The 21,274-nt window shown below is 44.2% G+C and overlaps 1 protein-coding gene across 3 annotated transcripts in view; it reads left to right on the top strand.

Annotated features, from left to right (window-relative positions):
* The first annotated feature begins 8,479 nt into the window (after positions 1-8,479).
* Positions 8,480-21,274, top strand: part of PSIP1 (PC4 and SRSF1 interacting protein 1) — a 36,735-nt gene continuing 23,940 nt past the window's right edge. Inside the window, exons 1-5 of one of the 3 annotated variants that reach the window (XM_082783778.1) lie at positions 8,480-8,715; positions 8,977-9,181; positions 10,160-10,236; positions 14,576-14,714; positions 20,117-20,233. In XM_082783778.1, the coding sequence (XP_082639904.1) occupies positions 9,110-9,181; positions 10,160-10,236; positions 14,576-14,714; positions 20,117-20,233 (405 nt within the window). In that variant the 5' untranslated portion in view covers positions 8,480-8,715; positions 8,977-9,109. Of the gene's footprint in view, positions 8,716-8,810; positions 9,182-10,159; positions 10,237-14,575; positions 14,715-20,116; positions 20,234-21,274 lie in introns of those variants that run through there. The other 2 variants (XM_082783779.1, XM_082783777.1) reach the window with 2 other exon arrangements.

The raw sequence follows: 21,274 nt of genomic DNA, 5'->3' as shown, positions 1-21,274 counted from the left end.
AGGACTAGAAGGTGTTCTGAGCAAATTTGCCGACAACACCAAACTTGAAGGAGTTGTGGACTCGGATGAGGTTGGAAAGGCCTTGCAGAGAGATCTGGGCAGATTGGAGAGCTGGGAGATCACCAAGCACATGAAGTTTAACAAAAGCAAGTGCCAGATCCTGCACCTGGGATGGGGCAACCCTGGCTATACATACAGGCTGGGCGACGAGATACTGGAAAGCAGCCCCACAGAGAGGAAACTGGGGGTTTTGGTTGACAGCAAGCTGAATATGAGCCAGCAGTGTGCCCTGTCAGCCAGAAGGGCCAACCATATCTTGGGGTGCATCAAGCACGGCACTGCTAGTCAGTCAAGGGAGGTGATGGTCTCGCTCTACTCTGTGCTGGTGCGGCCTCACCTCGAGCACTGTGTGCAGTTCTGGGCACCACAGTACAAACAGGATGTGAAATTATTGGAGAGTGTCCAGAGGAAGGCAACAAAGGTGGTGAAGGGCCTAGAGGGGAAGACGTATGAGGAGCAGCTGAGGGCACTGGGCCTGTTCAGCCTGGAGAAGAGGAAGCTGAGGGGGGACCTCATCGCAGTCTACAACTTCCTCGCGAGGGGGAGCGGAGAGGCAGGAGACCTTTTCTCCATTAACACTAGTGACAGGACCCACGGGAATGGTGTTAAGCTGAGGCAGGGGAAATTTAGGCTGGACATCAGGAAGAGGTTCTTCACCAAGAGGGTGGTTGCACACTGGAACAGGCTCCCCAGGGATGTAGTCACGGCACCAAGCCTGTCTGAATTTAAGAAGTGACTGGACTGTGCACTTAGCTGTGCACATGGTCTAAACTTTTGGGAGACCCGTGTGGAGCCAGGAGTTGGACTTGATGATCCTTATGGGTCCCTTCCAACTCGGGATATTCTGTGATTCTAGGATCCTAGTATTTTAGGAAATTCAATTCATCTCCAAAATACTAATGGAGATATTTTGTATCTCCCTTAGTACTAGTACTTAGTACTAATAATACTGGAGTATTATTTTATTACTAATACTTAAAACACTGGAGGAGGGTGAGAGGGAGTGTGGGGGGGGTATCTTTTCCAGTCAGTAGCCAAGTTTAGGTGAACACAGCAACACATCTAGCCTTCCATTCCATGAATCTGCTATTTTGTGCTTAAAAATATCCGTGTTGTATCAGGTACATCAGCAGTATCTGAGGGCAGAAAGGAGGAGCATTAAACTACAGCCGCGACCATCTTCAGAGGAAACTTTTTAATTCGGTGCTCGTGACAGGGGAAAAAAAAATCAGTATAAACAGCATGCCGGTAACATAGATTGCACTAATACGAGCGCATTTACTTCTAGCCAACTGACCCAGGGGTTCTCCCCGTTAATTGCAGCCAGACACCACGGGGCACGCCGCTTCCAGGCTGGGGAAGGAAAAGATAAAATAAAAGGGGGGGGGAGGGAAGTCGGTAGCCCGAAGCGCAGCTCACCGAGATCCCACGGTGCCGGGAAGCTCTGCCTCGACGCTGGGCTATCGCCGGGCGGGCGGCGATACCCTGCGGGGGGGGTAGCGATGGCGCAGGGCGGCGCAGGGCGGCGCGGCGCGGCGCGACCCTCCCGCTCCGGTCCCGCCCCGCCGCACCTCTGAGCTGCCGGCGCTGCCGCTCGGCCGTTAAGGGCCCGGCGGGGAAGACGCGGCCGCGGCGCGTCACAGGGACGCTGCGCATGCGCGGGGCGGGACGGGGGCGCTCGCCGCGGGCTCCCGCCTCGGCCGGCGGTGGGGGGGGCCCGGCCGGGTGTGAAGGGGAACGGAGCCGGGGGGTGGGGGGAGGCCGACAGCCCTCCCAAGGCGTGCACAGAGCAGGCACCGTCTGCTTTGGGAAGCGTGGCACGGGCTGAAGAGAGTTAAAACTGCATCAAAATGTTCCATAAGTGCCGCTAACGTCACACGCAGATGCACAGTGAGGCTGTGGTAGCCAGCAGTCGGAAATGGGTTATTTTCCTATTCCTGTGGCGAACTTCTGCAGGCCCCGAGAAAGCTGGGTCCCCTGCAGGGAGTGTGCCTCAGCAAGGTCACCTCACAGCTGTCACCAGCCCCGCTCGGCAAAACACTGGGCTCCTCACAGAACATCTCTGAACAGGGCGCTCCCCAGCACCTGAAGGAAAAACACATTGTTACGGGTGTATCTATCACCCGTAACTGTGATTACAGGGAGATCTGAGGGGATGCATGATCCACAAGCGGGCAGGTTAACCTCAGCAAATACCCAGCCCAGTGTTATAAATGAAGATACAACTCAATCTGAATTTAGTAATATTTATAAAAGGCAAGTAAACAGCGCTGGGAGTGCGGGGAGTCAACACTACCAATGCGCACACACGAACATCGAAGTTTTTAAATATACAAAATACTGCTTTTACATACTAATCCCAAGTATGCCTATACATATGTATAATCAGAAAAAGTATCAATTGAAACATAAACATGGCAAAGTTTTAAAAGGCTAGTGTTTAACAAACAATGCTTTAAGCCTATTACTGTTTGGCAAACCACACGTTTCTGACTGTGGCCCCACACGGCTCTTTAAGGCCTCAGAGACTGCTCGCCAGGTGCCGAGCAATCCCACTGCAACCTTGTCATTTTTAGTAGCAGAGTCCCACACCTTGACCTCAATTTGGTCCCATATTTCAGGATCATAAGGTGTCTGATTGTTAATAAAGGGAATAAGCTGTAAGGTTACCAGGACAGTCTTTGTTCCTAAGGATGTATGATTCCCCATAATGCGCATCTGCTTACCAGTGAGGGGCAGTTGTGTGCGCAGCTCCGCTTCTCTCAGCTTGAGCTTCTTCCCAGCTCTGGTGTGCAATTTCCAGCAACTTTCAGTACGAGCTTCTTTGAGTGGTTTGCTGAGTTTGGCCAAACCTATCTTCATGAGGCGATCAATGTCCCTGTTCCTGTCCTGGTCCCTGTTCTGCTAGCCTGTCCCTATTCATTCCTTTTTCCTACTTCTTTATTGATGACATAACTTCATTACATCTTGTTGCCTTTTTTATCTCGAGGACAGGCTCCCCTCTCATACCCTTCTCCCCACAGCAGTCCTTTTCAAACAACTTTTCATTGGTCAAGCAACTTTGCCCGATAACCAGCAAACACCCAGCAACTTCCATACCTTAATGACTGGAGAACAAGCAACCCCAGACTGCATGGTGTCTCCTGAATCACCCTTCTTTGTGCCCTCTAAACCCTTTTACATTCCTGATGGCCTCATCATTAAGACTCTGATGGTATCACCAACCATGGGGCTTGTTGACCCCCATGGCCACACTCCCACATCTCCCCTTTCTTTATTAATATCAACCATCTTCTTGACACGAAGTATTAATCCATATATCATAATCCCGCCTCTTTTTTTTTAAATGCCATTAATTCATGTCTTGGCTTTGAATTTGGCCAAGTCAATTCAGCCATAAGAGAGGCTGTCTTCTTGAGGACTTTCCACCAGGATTGTGGTAAACTGCATTCCTTGGATTATTATTTTCTGTAAAAGTGTAATACAAGGAATTAAGCACAGCACCTCATATTTAGAATATTTCACCCAACTCATTGTTCCACAGGGTGTATAATAATTATCACTAACAGCATCACACACATCCAATTCGATTGATAAGGGCTTACTAAGGTTTGTGGTGATGTGACTTTTCCCAATTAACCTTCCTCCTTCATTATTAGTTCTTACCTCTATCCACCATTAATAGGGGACCTCTTTGGGATCATAACAGGTTATCTTATTACTTTCATTACATGTAGCATACTCCGTTTGGTTCACATAGCATGGGTTTAATTCTTCCCCTTTACAGGCGTAGATAGTATGATATATTAGTGTTCATTCCTGAATTCTTCCTCTCCGGGTGTTAACAATATATTCACTACAATTCTGAGAATGCCCCTGGACCAATAGAATTATGCATGTAATTAGAAGAGGTCTGGTAAAGGCCATGTTACCCGGTGGTTATTACCCTGAGGGGCTGCAGCCCTTGGTAAACCTTCTTGAGCCACGGCACTGGTCCCTCCTCTGGTCTTGCCCTCTCCCTGATGCTTCTTAGGAAATGGTCCAGGTTTACACACCCAATGGCTCTTCTACCTGTGTTCAATTTTTCCATGAGTTAGTGGGAGCTCGATTCAAAGTAGATAACCAATCCTCTAGGTATATTTCCTCATTATTCCACTTATTATTTTAAAATTTCGGGACCATGGTAATTCAAGATGTTTCGGGTATAACACACATAGAATTAGTATCCAAAGGGTAGCTATGCCCCAATGTACTTGAAGTTCTTTTAAGCTTATCTTTACTCAACCTTCCAGGTTCCTGTTCGAATTATTACTCCATATATCACACCAGATAGGGGTAGGTTATCTGAGAACGCGCAGTCCGGGCTGCCACTGTCACAGCCCAGGCAGGCCACTGAAGAGACTCGATATCCTGACGGACAGAGCACAGAATGGGCACTTATTAAAAACACAGAAAACAACAATCTTCTTTGGACAACTCAGTTATCATTCTAGAAGGGATCACCTCATTTAACTGTAATCGAAGCTGGCCCCAATTACCAGCTTAGGTGCGCGTGAAGGCTGGGTATACAAGCGTCCAGCAAGCCCCACAGAGTTTGTATGGGTGCCATGTTCAGCACTGGATACGCAGGAATGATCCATCTGCTTGCCTGCGCTGTCCTGTGGCGTAGGTAAATACCGTCCTCTGAACACTAAGGGGAGCTTTGTCGCATCGTCTCCTCTGAGGCTTTCTCGGCAGCGTTTGGTCTGGCGGCTCCAGATACGGTCTCCAGATACGGTGCGACTGTTTAGTCTGGATGTAACAAGTGGAAGCAAACAGAATCGAGTCCTAATCTTTTCTTTAACTCAGTCTTTTGAATCTAAAGGTTTCCGATTATGTAGTTTCAAAAATCTCTCAGGAAATACTATTAGTGATTGAAAGGAAAACATGGTATCTGTTATGTGTATATAAATTTGTTACATTTATTAAATAAATACATAAGCAAACACAAAATCGTTTATTCTTTTTTCTAGTTGGAATTCCCCAACAGGACAGAAATTACGCTAAGGACAGTTATCTGTAAAGTCAAAATCAGCCTATACTAACCACAGCACTGCAGTTGGTACTCACTCAGGAAAACACTCATACTGAATTCAAAGTACAGCTAATTGCTTTGGATTACAGGTCAACATGATTTACTTCATTATCACAAGTACTGTAGTAGTTGAGGTCCCCTATGACTTTAACCCGCAGTTGTTTCCTGTCACTTTTAACTGCAAAAATGTCACTTTGGGCTGAGATTTCCTAAGATGCGTGGTGAAATATTAAGCTGATACTAATGTCTTTCAGCATAGACTGAAGTTTAAATTGCAAGAGACAAAAAGCTCCATATTATTTTACACCTTCCAAGAGGTCTCGAAACTTGATCTCTAGTTTGTGATCTGATCTGTATAATCTGTTTTTAGATGTGCTTTTTTCTACATCTGCATTATGTGGTTGATTTGTCTTGTAAACAAGCCAATGAAGTTCTTTGTCCAGGTGTGTAACAGTAAAAAAAAAAAAAAAAAATCATTATGTTACAATTATTTAAATAACAGCATTTCCTTGATGATCAAAAACATGGTAGTGAGTGAGGACTCTGCTGTTGTCTGATGGTACTTGAAAATTGAAGCAGGTGGAAAAGGCAAAGAATACTAAAGGAATATAAATTACAGGTTAACATGGAAGGAATTTGAGAGACTTACATCATGTGTACAAATTCTCACAGGTTTTCTAACCATAAAACCTTCCTAGATATAGAACCAATAAGCAATTATTTTGTCTGCCCAAGAGAATGCACATCTTTTTTTTTTTTTTTTGACCTTGATTCACAAGCCACATTAGACAAAACAATGCTGACATATGCATGTAGCAAAGAAAACATCCCTCCTTCCAGCAGTACTGAAAAATTCATGTCCCACATAAAATGCTTTAGAAGTTTCTTCACTCTTTAAGGAGTATTTCAGTCTACAACCAATGGATACTTAGGATAAATGTGCTTTTTTTTAGGAAGATAGCAACAAAACCGTATTAGAGATTGAATTCAATGTTAACTTTTAAGTGTGGAATAGATTCTTTAGAGAGACATATTCACAGCATGTATAGAAGCAGCACTTGAAGTTTTGGAAAAAGAAGGGGAAAACCTGTTACGTCTGTATGGTTCTCACCTTAGCAGAGTACAACCAACTGCTTCACTTGCAGACAGGATGACAGCCTGCTGCTTTGCAGAGCAAGCTAACCCACACCTGCAGGAAATAACTTGGAAATAATGTTTCAAACAGACAAGCTCAAGAAATGCAACTCCTCAAAAGAAGGTTTTTTTTTTTTTTTTTCACCTGTGAAAAAGTTATCACAGCTTGTGATAGCTTGCTGCCTATCAGTGCACTGACCTCTTACTTTAGCACCAGCTGGCAGGTCTGGCTCTTCAGATTCTGTCATTTAAAATGAAACCATTTGCTAAAAATTGGTGATGCTACCCTTCTTAAAGCTTAATAGCATCAGAATGACCTGCTACTCTCTTCCGAGCACAGTGTCTGCATTGCAACATACACATCTTTTCATTCCATGTTAGTCTCTATTTGAACAGTTTGTCTACAGTCTTCTGTTTACTTAACACTTTAGTCCATATTTGAACAGTTTGTCTTTAGTCTCTTTACTTAATATACAAATGAGCCTGATCACATGCAAAATATAACTTGCTCAAACAATTTTATTTTTTTATTCTTTAAATCATATTTAACTTTGTATTCTTTACCTTTTAAAAATGTATTAGTCTCATTAGCCTCTTCTGAAGAACACGCTACTTTTTGATAAAACCAAGTAATCTTGAATTGCTTCTTTAATTAGGAAAAATCTTTTTTTTTTTTTTTTTTTTTTTTCACCAGCTCTCCACTGAATTAAATACAATGTGCAAAGCTTCTGGTTTCTGAGAAATAGCAGATTCAAAAGAATGTTTCCAAAGGCTGAGAAAATTGGAATGTCCTCAAGAGATTCCGAAAGCACTGCTTCAAAACTAAAAGACGAACATATTTAACCTGATATGGAAGACAAATGTAATCATACGACTAAACAGTGTAATGCTTTAGCTAAGGGAATCCCTGCAGATTGTCAATTCCTGCCTAGCAAAATATTAATATATGTTTTTTGTTTGTTTGTTTGTTTGTTTGTTTGTTTCCCAGTACTCAACACTGTCACATTTATGAAAAAATAGGAAACGTTGTCTAGTGCTGAAATTGGAACGACTCGATGTACCAAAACGAAGAGCTCTGTAACTACCAATGCAGTTACAGTTTTCTACTGGTCAGACCGGTACCTTCTGCTAAACAATTCCAGATGTACGACCTACCTTAGTCTTATTTTTTAAACAACTTCTGCCCCGAATGTGTAAAGAGTTAACATTTATACATTACTTTTTTTTTTTTTTTTTTTTTTTTTTTTCTTAAGAGGAGAAGGGAGTCTAGAACAGAACAGGACTTTCTCTGTGGCAGCTGTAGTGGGTGTCTTGGGTCTGACTTCAGTTTCAGTATGAAAACTAACAGCAGTATGCTGTGCCTTCTGACGAGGACGCCTCCTCCTACACCAGTGCCACAGAGGAGAGGCGACAGAAATCTGGCCCGTAAACCTTGTGCGCGAGGCCCCGTGGTGAGGCTGGCTGCTCGAGCGCGGCGTGGTTTCATCTGCCGGCGTCAGATAAATGCAGCTGCGCGGGGAGTTAGAAGTAGCTTGGTGTGCTACGCCTCTTCCTCGCACCTCTCTCTCCTGCCTGGGCTTGGCCGCAGCGCTGCGCTCGCCGTGTGGGACCACGGGGAAGGGGCAACACCGCAGCCGAGCTGCTGGGCTCGGTGCTTTCCAGTGCAGCAGCAGAAGCGCCAGCCCCCACCGGGCAGCCAGGGGGGCAGACGCCGTTTCAGGAGCGGGCGAAACTGGTGCGAGAGGAGCGGTTTTGGTCCCGCCAGGTACGCCAGCCGGCGCAGAGCTGTGGCCGCTACGCCCTCAGACCTGCAGGCAGCCGGGACCGAACCCGAGGGCACCCGCTGGGGAGCGCCGGGGGCAGCCCCGAAGTTAAGGGGACAAACGAGGCGAGGAGCACGTGGGGAGCGGCAGCAGCCGCCTGCGGACCGGCAGGGGGGTACGGGCGGCGAGGTGCGGGAGGGGGGCGAGCTTTAGCGGGGCTCGGGAGCGGAACAAAGGCAGCGCTGGGGCAGCCGCCACCCGCTCGGCTCCGGGGGCACCGCGCTCCGCGGCGCCTCCCTCAGGGCCGCCAACGGCCGCTGCCGGCGGCGGGAGGGCGGCAGCGAGGCAGCGCCGCCCCCCCCCCCCCTCCGCCCCGCCCCGCCTCCTCCGCGCCTCCGCGCCCCCGCCCCGCAGGCGGCGGAAGGCGCCACTCGCCGCGCCGTGAGGGGGGGGTGGCCGGGCCCAACCGAGCCCGTTCGCCCGCTCCCCGCCCGCACCGGCGCCGCCGCCCGGCGGCCCCGCGTCGCATCCCGCGGAGGCGCGGGGCGGGAGGCTGGCGGCCGCCCCTCCTCGGCCGTGCCCGCGCGGGTGTCCCGCCCCCCCCCTCGCCCCCCCTCCGCCGCCGCGTGGTAGCGCCCGGCACGGCGGGAGGAGGGCGCGCGGCGGCGGCGGCTAAAAGCGGAGGTGGGCGGCGGGCCGGGCACAGCGCGGCGCGGCGGGGCGGGGGCAGCGCGGCGGGGCCGAGGTGCCGCGGTCGGGCCGGGCCGGGGGACGGCGAAGGGCGCGGGGCGGCCGCTGCGGGAGCGGGGCGGGCGTGGGGCGCGGGGCCGGGGCGCGGGGCCTGCGGCGGGAGCCTGCGGCGGGAGCGTCGCGGCCCGGGGGGGCGCCGCGCGGAGCGTCCCGGCGCGTAGCGAGCCCCGCGCTGTGCTGCGCCGCCCCCGGCAGCGGCACCTGGCGGGGCTGGGGCTGTGGCTGGCGGCGCCGCGGCGGCGGCGGCTGGGAGCAGCGGCAGCAGCAGCAGCAGGGAGCCCGCGTCTCGGCCCCGGCCGCGTCGCGTCGCGCAGGACGAGGAGAAGCCATGAGCCGCGATTTCAAGCCCGGAGACCTCATCTTCGCCAAGATGAAAGGGTACCCGCACTGGCCGGCCAGGGTAAGGCGCCCGCTCCTTCCTCCTCCTCCTCCTCCTCCTCCTCCTCCTCGCAGCCCAGCACCTGCACCCTGCCGCCCCCCCCCCCCATTCCTCCTCCCCGGTGGCCCCGCAGGGCCCCTTGCCGCCTTGCCTCTCCTTGAACTCGGCGCCTTCTCCCGACGGCAGCAGCCCCGGGCTCCCTGCCTCGCTGCCCTCATTTGCATAGCCCGGCTGGCAGCCGCGCGGCCGTGCTCAGCCCGCTGCGTGGTAGCGGTAACAAAGGCTGGGGCTGTGCGAAAACACGGCTCCCCAGTAGCTGCTCCCTTCTGGCAAAGGGGAGCGCCAACTTTAGGGCGGCGTTGCGCCTCGCTGTTAAAGTCGGGCATCGCTGTAGCTTTTTCCTGTAGAAGAAGCTGGGTGCAAGCGGTAAGTTGCCCAGTCGTTTCTTTCTCCTGTTCCCGCTCCTCCCTTGGAAGTGCCACGGCGAGTGCTGTGACTGCCTTCGGGCATTTAATGGCTGTGGAAATGCAGCTAAAAGACTTAACTGTGCGCTATCTAGATGAGAGGTGGCATCAAGAATTATTTGTGTGCTTTCCTGTTTTGTTTCCTTGTTAAACGTAGCGACTGTTTTCATAGTACTTGACATCTGGGCTTGGACCAGTTATTGGCTCAGCATAAGGGGAGGATGTGGCGTTGTGGCTTATGGTGAAGGGGAGATGTTTTTTTGGATGGAATCAAATCGTGCTTCTACCTGCAGCCCATCATGTACATCCTTTTAAAAAAACAACGTCCTATGTTGCTGTAACGCCAGAAGTGTTTTCACTTCCTATTGTTGATAATACTGTTGTTTAATCGGTTTTATTTCTGACATTGTATGCTTTTGACATTGTTAACTTCTCTGTAGCATTTTTTTTCCATGTTTCTAACAGCTCTAGATGTTTCCCTTTGGACTGTCATTAACTGTTACTTGATTTCAGTTGTGGTCTTTGTTTTCCTTAGGTGGATGAAGTTCCTGAGGGAGCAGTAAAGCCTCCTGCAAACAAAATGCCTATATTCTTTTTTGGCACCCATGAGACGTAAGTCCCTCTTATTTAAGAGACACATACTCTTTTATTTCATTAGCATGCTATAATAGGAACTTAATGACTTACCTGAAAGTTGTGTGTTTTAAAATTACACTGTTCAGTAGCGTGTCATCTTCTGAATAACTTTCTTTTGCCAAGACATGTTACTTTCACACTTGCTTAAGCTATTCAAGAAAATAGAAATGGTAGACTGTGACTATACCATGTGCCAATGCCAGTAGAAAAATCCTACCCAAAGTGATATAAGCAGTGAGTTTTTCTTTCTTCTGTAATAGATGTTAATTAAGCTCTGTATATAGGCAAAATTCTCAAAAATATATTGTTAAAGAAAGTGAAATATTGCTGAGAACAATGAAATAAGGAAAAAAAAAAAAAGAAATAGTTAAATTATCCTGCATTAGTTGTCCCTACCCCCTCCCTTCCAAGATGTTTGAGGGCATGGGTGTTGTGTTTTGTAAGATTTTGAGGAAAAAAAGTCAGAAGGTACAGTTATTCTGTACCTGTTATTCTGCAAAACATCTGTCTTTAGGTACTTTCAACAATGCTACCTTTTTGCAATCATAAACTCGTTTTGAGGGTATTTCTGCTGCTAACTTTTCTTGCCGATATACTGTTTTTTATGTAGGTCTCTGTCTTGTTAAAATTATCATGTTACTTTTTAGTAGGAGTTTGTTGCAGTGTGGATATTTAAGATTTCAAATTCAGTGCTGCCTTTGCCTCATTTATTTTTTTAAAATATATATTTTCCCCTCTGTTTTCTCTTTATAAAATGTCAATTGCTATATATAAGCAGGTCACAAATAGAAGTTACGTATAAAAGTACTCAGTTTCTTGCATTGTGTGGGAAGGTTTTATCTTCCTCTCACTAAATATTTATTCAAATCTCTTTAATCTGTTACTTTGCGTATGTCTTTAAAATAATTCATGTTGAGAGAATACCCAGTGCTTGTTGAATTAAAAAGCAAGCATCCTCTACGCTTCTTGAGATTACTTTTTAGTACTTTTTTTTTTTTTTGAGAAGCAGTTTCCCCATGAGAAAGCTTTTTGTGTGCTTGGCTTATATACCTTCTTTCCATTGATCTTGGCAATAGATCAGTTATTGGTTTATTTTTAGCATGCGTGTTTTTGTGGGTGAACAGAATTGTGGAATTCAATTCAAGGTTGCAAAGTTTGCATATTGTCCCTTTGCTTAATGATACACTTCTCCTAACGATAAGTTTAAACAGTGCACTTGGTTATCTTTTTTATGTTTTTTTTTTTTTTTTTTTCCCAGAATACTTTGGCAGTTAAAAATATAATATTGCTTTGTTTTTCCCCTTTGATGTATGTTGATGTATGTCATTCTGGATTGAACTTGGGTTTTGTGTAGTTTTATGTAGGTTTACAGGCACAAATTGAATATAAGGGAGAAAGAAACAACTCTTTACCTAAAGGTGCAGAAATACCTTGCAAATTTTAAGCATCGTGGTGCATTTTAAACTTTAGTTAAGTTCCTAGCTCATGCTTGGCTTTGAATTTTAATTTTCTTTCTCATTTGCATGGGTAAACTTGAAATAATCTGTTCGTCACTCATTGACACTCTTAGTAAAGTTTTACTGCAGTCTAGTTCTTTGTTTTGCAGGCTGTAGCTTCAGGATTACTGCCTTTCAGTATCCTATACTCCTATATTCTATGAATATAGGAGAAATATAGTTTCTCCTATGAATATAAGAGAAACTTCTGTGTTGGAAACCCGCCTGTCTTGTTCTTTAAACTACCTTAGGGTGGTAACAGGTGAAACTCTCCTGCTTTTCAATCATACTTACTGTTGCTTACAGCATGTACCTGTGAATAACAATCACATGTTACTACCTATGTTCAGTGAACGGGTATTTGCTTCTTACAATAGGCTTTGGGGATTTGGGTGACATATCTTAATTTCCGTCTTTGTCTTAATGTAGCAACATTCTGAAAGAATAAAAAATAAAAAGTTATTTTAATGAGAGCTTTATTTGGGTCCGTTGTGCTAGTGTATGACATCATTGCAGATGGCCACACTGAAAATGTAGTTTCTAGAACCTGTGTCTTAGGGTAAAGCCTCTACACTAAGTTTTCTTTCTTTCTTGGTGCATGGAGTTTTAAATATATCAGCCCAGTATGCTATGTGACCTCTTCTTCATGGTTGAGAGTTCCTGATGGTTTTCAAAGCTTGAGCAAAGTGTATGGTAAAGCCATACAAATCTTGGAAAAACATTTCCTAGGGGATAGGAAGAAAGGAGGCAATGCTTCTTATTTTTGTCTTGTCCAGTTTCCATTTGTCTGTCTCCCCAGTATTATTTTTTTTCTGGTTGTTGTGGTTTAACCTGGCCAGCAGCTAAGCACCACACAGCCGTTTGCTCACCCTACCCCATCCCTCTCTGAGATGGGGGAGAGAAATGGGAAAATGAAGCCTGTGAGTTGAGATAAAGACAGTTTATTAGGACATAAAATAAAATAATATGTACAAAACAAGTGATGTACAGTGCAATTGCTCACCACCCGCTGACTGATGCCCAGCCTAACCCCGAGCAGTCCAGCCCTCCTCCCCCCAGCTAGCCACCCCTATATATTGTTCAGCATGACCCCAGATGGTATGGAATACCCCTTTGGCCAGTTTGGGTCAGCTGTCCTGGGTCTGTCCCTTCCCAGCTCCTGTTGCACCCCCAGCCTGCCTGCTGGTGGGCAGAGTGAGAAGCTGAAAAGTCCCTGGCTTGGTGTAAGCACTGCTCTGCAACAATTAAAACATCGGGGTGTTACCAGCACTCTTCTCATCCTAATCCAAAACATAGCACCCTACCTGCTACTAGGAGGAAAATTAACTCTATCCTAACTGAAACCAGGACACTGGTTAAGGCAACTCTGCAGATGTGTGTTTCCCATGCTGGCTGAACTGAACATAACCATCTCTTGAAAAGGGGTGGGTAATCTGCAGTCTGATCTCTCAGTGGTTTACATAATGCTTTGTGCACATAGGTAAGAATTCTACTGCTGGAGCAGGAGATGCTTAAGCTTTCTAGATAACATTTTGTCTTTTAGTGTAGTAGGGTGTAGGTCTCAATTAGATCTTTTTAAAGATGATGAAGAAAATAGAGTGAGGATTAGAAGTATATATATCATTTTCCATGAGCCATTACTTTAGAAAGCAAGTACCTGCAACTTTTCAGATTACCGAGTCTCAATGTCAGACAGCTGCATCTAGACACATAGCAAAAATAAGAACGAAACTCAAAGTGGCATCTTTGTTTTAGCAGTGTATGGGTTGCTACATTGAAGTTTGAACTTTAAAAGTACTGGGAGTAGAGCAGTAACTATACAGGCTTTGGTCTTCAGCATAAACCAGAATGTTTGTCCTCAGTAATTTGTTACCCCGTTCTCCTAAGTCTAGCTTAGAGAAAATAGTAGTGTGAATACTGTGACTTTGACATACAAGAAAAGCCAGGCTGATAGCTTTAGTTACACAGACTACAGTAGGGGTAGTGCTGTGCAGGGATGTTGTCAGTTTTTGTGAAAAAGACACACAAGCTATCTGAAGACCTCTTCTAAGAGTAACTTAAATTAAAAAAATGTAAACTGCAATATTTACTTCCCCAAGAATGGGGTTGAGGAAGAATCTTATGGAAAGGCTTAAAGTTTTATTCAATTCAGTAAATAAAGTGATGAGGACTTATCTTGAGAAACTGAGAAGTTACTGAAGTAATGCTGAATTCACAGTATTCTTAAGGACCTGGGCAGTCAAATACATTCAGGTGTGACTAGGCACTGCCTTCTAGTGCTCTTTATGCCTGATACACTTAACATTCTTCTTGAATTTTGTCTTTTAACTACATTGTTTCTAATTTAGTAACTTCAAAAGATTTTCTTTGTTTGTTTGGAACTACTTCTGCTTTGTTGTTGTTCTCTTGTATTATATAGTCAGGATATAAGAATTCTTTACTCTTAACACTTAAGCCTGTTTTTCTAAAGAAAGCATGTGCTCTCTCTGTTCATTCACAAGATAACAATTTTTTAGTTGTTCTGGTTTACAGTAGTTGGTTGTCTTCCACCATTTGTTAAGAAGCATTGTCTGTTTCTTGCCCAGACACTCAGCACCTTAGGAAGGAGAGGGGCCATATATGTGGTGGTAGTAATGGAAAACTTGGGCTGTTGTAGGTTAAATTGGGAAAACTAAAGTTGCTTATGTAACAGAATTGGTTGTCTGCAATGCTGAGTTGTGCTTCTTAATGATATCTGATGCTTATTTCTCCTTTTGAAAAAAAAAAATTTAAAACATGAGTAGCTTTTTTCCTGGTAACTTTTTCTTTCTCTTCTGAAGGGCGTTTTTGGGACCAAAGGACATATTCCCTTACTCTGAAAATAAAGAGAAATATGGAAAACCAAATAAAAGAAAGGGCTTTAATGAAGGCTTGTGGGAAATTGACAATAATCCCAGAGTGAAGTTCTCTCATCAGCAGGTAAGTTATGCAAAGTCTGCAACTAGTTGTTATCGTACTGCTGGGGTTAAAAAAAAAAAAAAGGCAATGAATATTTACTGTTCTAGGATAAAGAATCGTTGACACTCAATTGCAGGTTACACTGTTTTGTTTTTTTAATTTATCTCTAGTTTTAGTAGCATGAGACTTTCCTTTCATGTAAGTGGAAATTTCCAAATTTTCTACAGTAAGCTCATGAAGCTCATGTTGACAGTTTCAGAGCATAAGTCTATCACTATTGAAAGTTGAACATATTTTTTACGATGTTGCTCTATCACAGCAGATGTCAAGTCATATTCAGAACCATACAACTGTACTTAAAAAAATAGTGGTTTTTATCAGTTTTTACTCAGTCATCAGTAATCTCAGTCATTTTACTTCTTCCTGTCATCTAAGCCCAAGTGGTTTTCTCCACAAATACCTGTGTAAGATTTCATTGCATGCTTTTGTAGTACACTGTATTTTCATTATAGTGGCTGGAAATAATGTGATTCTTGGTTTTTGCCCCTCTGTTATGTGACTCTCAATTAAGTTTTCATTTGCCAGTAGTTCTGTTTCTTACCCTCTTGGTAGATGTCCCAAGCTTAAACTGGGGCTAAGCAGCTCTACTTATAAAAAGGCCTAAACTTCTTCTTAAAAGAAAAAAAATGTCTTGATCCTCTTTGTCTGTTGTGTTCTCTGAACATTCTATAGCTTCTTGGTTTTGGTACATACAGTGGGCCCTGATCACATACTGGGGCCTCTAGACATTATTGTGGTAATAATAAAAAAAACAATTGGTGTCTGTATTTTTTTCTGCTCCTACTTGACATGCCAGACTGCCATTTCTGCACCAGTTAACTCCTGCTCCTAAAGATATCCCAAGCTACTGCGTCTCTAGTTTGAAGGATGGATCAAGAGTTAATCTGAGCAAGAGTCAGTAGAAAAGAGGTTGTACTCTGGATGTACACTTTTTCTGCCCCTAGATGCTAATCCCCTTACAACAGAGAGAAACACTATTAATAAGACAGTTTCTTTCTTCTGCTACTGAAAAATGAGTCCTTAGACACTCTGCTGTTTTATTTGTGGCAGCTTAGGAGAGGTTCTGCCTGGGTGGCTGAGGAAATAGTGAACCATAGCTTAGTTTTATGTTATCAGTCAGTTCTAACAACCTGAAAATATATGTGGGTATAAACAACCACTGACAGCAAGGCCTTCCAGTGTTTTATTTCATAGTGGGGATCAATAACTTCAGCTAAGCGGTACTTTGCGTTGCCTTCTTAACATCTCAGGCATTTCTAAATACTTCTCCAATTGGAGGCAGAAAAAACATTACCAACAGATGTATACGGACTAGTTTCTTAGTCTAGCAACTTTGCTATGGGGAAAGTCCATTATACCTTTTCAGTATCATTCAAACACTTCGGTCCAGCTTCTGTAACAGTTCTTTAACAAGCTCTGTGAACTACTCAGGTTCTGTCTAGAGCTACTGGATTGTTTTTTTGCCACTGCCTTTTTGCTTAGAAACACACAAGAAAAAATACTTAGAAACACACAAGAAAAAACGCTTAGAAACACACAGTCTTTGCACAAGTAGTATTTAAATTCTGTTTCTATAAGTGAGCTTTAAAAATGCTGAATGAAGAAACTGTTCTTGGGGATGTCTTAACTGTTAAATGAATTACAGGGCCATGGTTACTAATTTGCTTACATATATTCAGTTTTACAGAATGAATGAAGGAATTGAAGGACAGGCTGGACGGGGCCCTGGCAAATGTGATATAGTGGGTGGCATCCCTGCCTATGGCAGGAGGGTTGGAACTAGATGATCTTTAAGATCCCATCTAACCCAAGCCATTCTATGGTTCTATGAATGGGGTAAATAAAGGCTCAAAGTGTTTTGTAAATGGGGTGGTGCCCAGTCACTGGTGGGGTTTTGCAGGGCTCCATTTTAGGGCCACTTCTCTTTAATGTTTTCATAAACGACTTGGAACCAGGACTTAAAGGTCTGCTAATTAAGTTGGCTGATGATGTGAAACTCAGGGGAGTTGTTGACTCCCTTGAGGGTAGAGAGGCTTTATAGAGATGTTGACAATGAGAGGGCTGGGCAATCACCAACTGCATGAAATTCAACAAGAGCAAATGCCAGATTCTGCACCTGACACGTGGCAGCCCTGGCTGTATGCACAGTCTGGAGGGACCAGAGGTTGGGGAACAGCCCCACAGGAAGGGATCTGGGAGTTCTCATCAATGTCAAGTTGAACATGAGCCAGCAGCGTGCCCTGGCAGCCAGGAAGGCCACTGTGCCCTGGGGTGCATCCAGCACAGCATCGCTAGCTGGTCAAGGGAAGGGATTGTCCTGCTGTGCTCTGTGCTGGTGCAGCCTCATGTTGAGTAAGTGCAATTTAGGCATCACACAGAATCACACACAATTGTCTAGGTTGGAAGAGACCTCAAGATTAGTGAGTCCAACCTCTGACCTAACACTAACAAGTCCTCCACAAGCGTAAGAAGTAAATCAAGAACTGTTTGGACAACGCTCTCAGACATGTGGTTTGATTTTCTTGGGTGGTCATGGGGAGCATCCTTAATGATACTTGTGGGTCCCTTCTAACTCAGGATATTCTGTGATTTATGAAATTTTCCTCTGAATTTTCACCTTAATTTTAGAAAGCATTTTGTTTTGATAGCTTTCCCTTTGTTATCCATTCTTAAAAGGAACCTTTACTTGGAGCAAATCAAGCCCATAGGATTTAGTGAGCTCATATTTTTACATGCATGCAATTCTTGTTGTTGCCGAAGGAGAACACCTGCAAATAGCTGTATTCTGTAAAAGAAATCTGAATGTAAAACGGGCAGAGTAAGGGTTACTTGATCTGAAATAAAGCCAGCAGTAAGGGCCTGCTTTAAAGGGATTTTTTTTGACAATATTTGATGCTTTCAAGTAAACGAGTTGTATGTCTTCCATGGCTTTTCACAAAACACCATCTTTGGTGTTTTATTTGCAGAATGGAGTATTATGTCACTGTCCCTCAGAGATCCATAGCTAAGACTGAAGAATGTCCCGTTTTATCCTATAATAAGAGAATTGTAGTGTGATATTTTTTTGTTTCAGTTTTATTTATTTTCAGCTTGTGTGCTGAAATGAGCTTTATTTTTTTTTTTAATACTTTGCAGGTAACGTACAGTTCACAAAGATGAGACTAAGTGGTACCTTGTTTTATTTTGTTGTTAGCTCCCTGCTATTTGACTAGGTGATGGCTCTCCTGTTTGTGAGGATGTTGCCTTAGCATCATACTTTATAAGCTGGAGAAATGAGTACATGCAGATTCTCCCTTCAAGTAGTAAGTGGAAGATGCTCATCTGTCTGATAGGCAAAATCTCTGTGGCTGTCAGTCTTTTTAAGTTAAGTAGACATTTTAATCCAGGGAGGAAAGCAAGCATGTGAGTTTGATTGAGTTACCTATGCAGTTTTATGGAAGTTTATAGGAAAGTAGTATTAATAGTAGCAGAGTGGTTGAACTTGGCAAAATGGGAGGGGGGTGGCTTAGAGATCAAAAAGGGGTATGTCACAGGCCACAAAACACTAACAAGTAAGGTAATTCTGCACAATTTAGGCAATTAACACAAGCTTTTTGTTACAGATCTGTGCAATGAGAAACAAAGACAAACAGGTTAGAGAAAAATGCCTCAGCCTTCCCTCTGTACGCTTCTGCTCCACCCTTGCTGGTGTCAAGTCCCCTTGCCACACGTTACAGTCAGTCCCTGCGGTGAGGTGATGTAGGTATAGTTACTAGGTGTACCTCCTCGCCCCTGCTCAGGCAGCTCCTCTGGGCTCTGAGCCTGGCTCGGGGGACACCTCTTGTGCCTCTGTTCTTTCCCCAGCATCCCTCCAGCCCTGGCATCTCTTCTGCCCTGGTGTCCCTCCTGCCCGGTGCAGGCGTCATGTCATTGAGCAGGTACTGGCTGTCCTTCCACGTCAGTGCTCCACTCCTCATCAGGCGCCTGATCCTCCCTCCCTTCAGCTGCCCGTAGCTGTCGCGCCCCCTCCATGCACCCGGTCCCCACAGAGGCGCCTCACGCCCTCACGCTCTCGGCTGGGCGCGGCCGGCTGGAAGTGGCTGAGGCTGGCTGCAGGCAGCCCCTCGGCGCTCCTCAGCCCTGCACCCGCCCCTGCGCCCCAGACAGGACAGCCTGTGAGAGAAGGTCAGTGCCGGCAGCGAGCCGGCCTGGAGCTGAGGGCAGTGGTGGTAGGCTGCAAAGATTTAGAGGGAAGATAACAGTAGTAAACTGGTAAGTGAGGCCCTCTTTTTCTGATGATGCTTTGAAGCAGGGCAATACGTTATGGCCTACTGATAACATTGCAGTTCACGTAGGTGACGTCTACATGTGATACACGTACAGCCTTTTGGCTTAAAACAAACATTCTTTGAGTTAAATGAAGCACAGTTACTGGACAGTAGCTGTAAAGATGGCTCAGTTGTCAGAGTCTAAATATTAAGTGCGAGGAGGGAGTGTTTTGTCTGGCCTCAGAACAGAAGGCTAGAGGGGGTAGTCACGTGGAGATGTTGGCAAAATCAAGCTTTTATTTTGACTACAAGACAATATTGAAGTGACAGACTTGTTAGCTATTCCTAGAGGGAAATTAACTCCCCCCCCCTTTTTTTTTTCTATCTCTTTATTGAGTATATTTTGTTTTGATAAGTCCTTCTGAGAGCTGCCGTTTCTGTTCAACTGCCAGGGCTGGCTGGAATGTTCTGAAAGCAGTGTTTATACTTCACAGATGTTGCTTGTAACTGCTAGTGAGGAAGGTAGAGGGTAGAAGGGAGCTTGTGGCTTGGGCTTAAATCCAAAACCACTTCCTCAGAGGGGGAAATACTAAGAGTCAGAGGAGTTCTGCCAGCGTTGTTCGAAGGAGCTGATATTCAAGAGTGAGAATACTATCCACAAAGTAATGGAATTTAAAAGAGTAATTCTGACTTTACCTCGTCAATTACCGTGTCCTTGACTTTCAGTTTTAGCTTTTGTTTTTTTTCTGCTCGTGTTTTCAGGAATTGGTAGCTGGCTCTTGCTCATTTAGGATTGACAGCTCTTTTAAATAAGTGTTTCTTGACAGGAGCCTTGCAAGTTATGTTTAAGCAAAATCTTGCTCTTCGCATTGCAGTAGTTTTATTATCAGTATAGCATTAGAACTTGAAAGTTTGATAATGAAAATATAATTTAAATTGATATGCTTGAAAATTAAAGAAATAGATAAATTTCGATATTCTTGTAGATTCCCATAAAGGATTCCTTAGGCTGATGTTTTCATTGGTAACTTACAGGTGGCAGAACACCTCTCAGTGTAGTTACTCGGTAATTCAGAAAGTGGTTTTTGTTTCAATTGCCATGTTTTTCTATTGAAGTCCCATCCATCTGTTAGCACTTCTATCAAAGAAACTCTTCAAGAGAGCAGTCAGGATTCTGCTGGGGGAAGTGAAGAAAAATCAGGAGCCAAAAGGAGAAAGTCTTCTCTCCTAAAAGTAAGTGATAGAATTTGTGTTTTGTTTTACTATCAACCTTTCAAGTCAAACCTTATTGTCAAATTTTTTATTTAAATACTTGAACTGTACTTTCCTGTCATAACTACTTCACATTTGGTTATTATTAGACTTAATGTATGTATTAGTATTTCCTAGGTACATTAAATTCAAAATGATTGCCAACATGCAACTTTAAGATTACCTTCTTCTCTTTGAAGACTTGGTAATATCATCGTCTGGTACAACTGTCTATTCAGTTACAATATTTTCCCCTGAAAAGCCTAAGAGAACTAAGAAGAGAACTAAGAAAAGCCGAAGAGAAGTTAAGTTCTTTTGGGACTGAAAGAGTTTTTCAGTGTATTTGCCTGAACAGACGAGTCAGTTTGAATTACACCACACACTGCGATGGGAACAGATAGAAAAGGCAATATATAAGGGATAAAAAGATAGTTGTATCAGTTGAATTCAGGGTCAGGGAAGTGTCTTGTGAGTAATTGGTAATTTATTCAGACAAGGTTTAGCTTCTTTGCCTTGTCAATGTGTGCATACATTGAAATTTTCTGAAACAAATTATGTTCTTAAATATATTGTATTCATACTTACAAAATGCATTTCTGTCTGAAATACCATTTTTTCAAGCCTCTTGCTGCTGTACAGTCTGTATTTTAAGAGGGGAATCTTTCTAGCTTACTGCTTACTTAATGATAACAGAGTGTAGCACATCACTTTGAACTTTCTCTATTCTTGAATGTTTTGTTTTGTTCGCGTCTTTTATTTTCCATACAGTGTAGAAGAGTTGTTGTCATCTCCTTTTTCCTTGAAAGAGACTAGAATCCTAAAATGACAAAAAATGTGATGCAGTTGATATTGATAAGTTTATGGCATCTCATTTATTTTTAAGTCACTTCTGGAAATTAATACACTACAGAACAATCAGTGCCCTTAAAACAAGTGTCTAACTCTTGAATAGACTTGCCTCAATTATGTTAGATTTCCTGTTGATTATTTGTCAAGCTTTAGTGTAGTTTTACTGTAGGCATA

This window comes from Aythya marila (assembly GCF_965140915.1).
Source record: "Aythya marila genome assembly, chromosome: Z".
Lineage (NCBI taxonomy): Eukaryota > Metazoa > Chordata > Aves > Anseriformes > Anatidae > Aythya > Aythya marila.
Note: the sequence above shows the minus strand (reverse complement) of the source record. Positions and strands in the feature narration are given on the sequence as shown.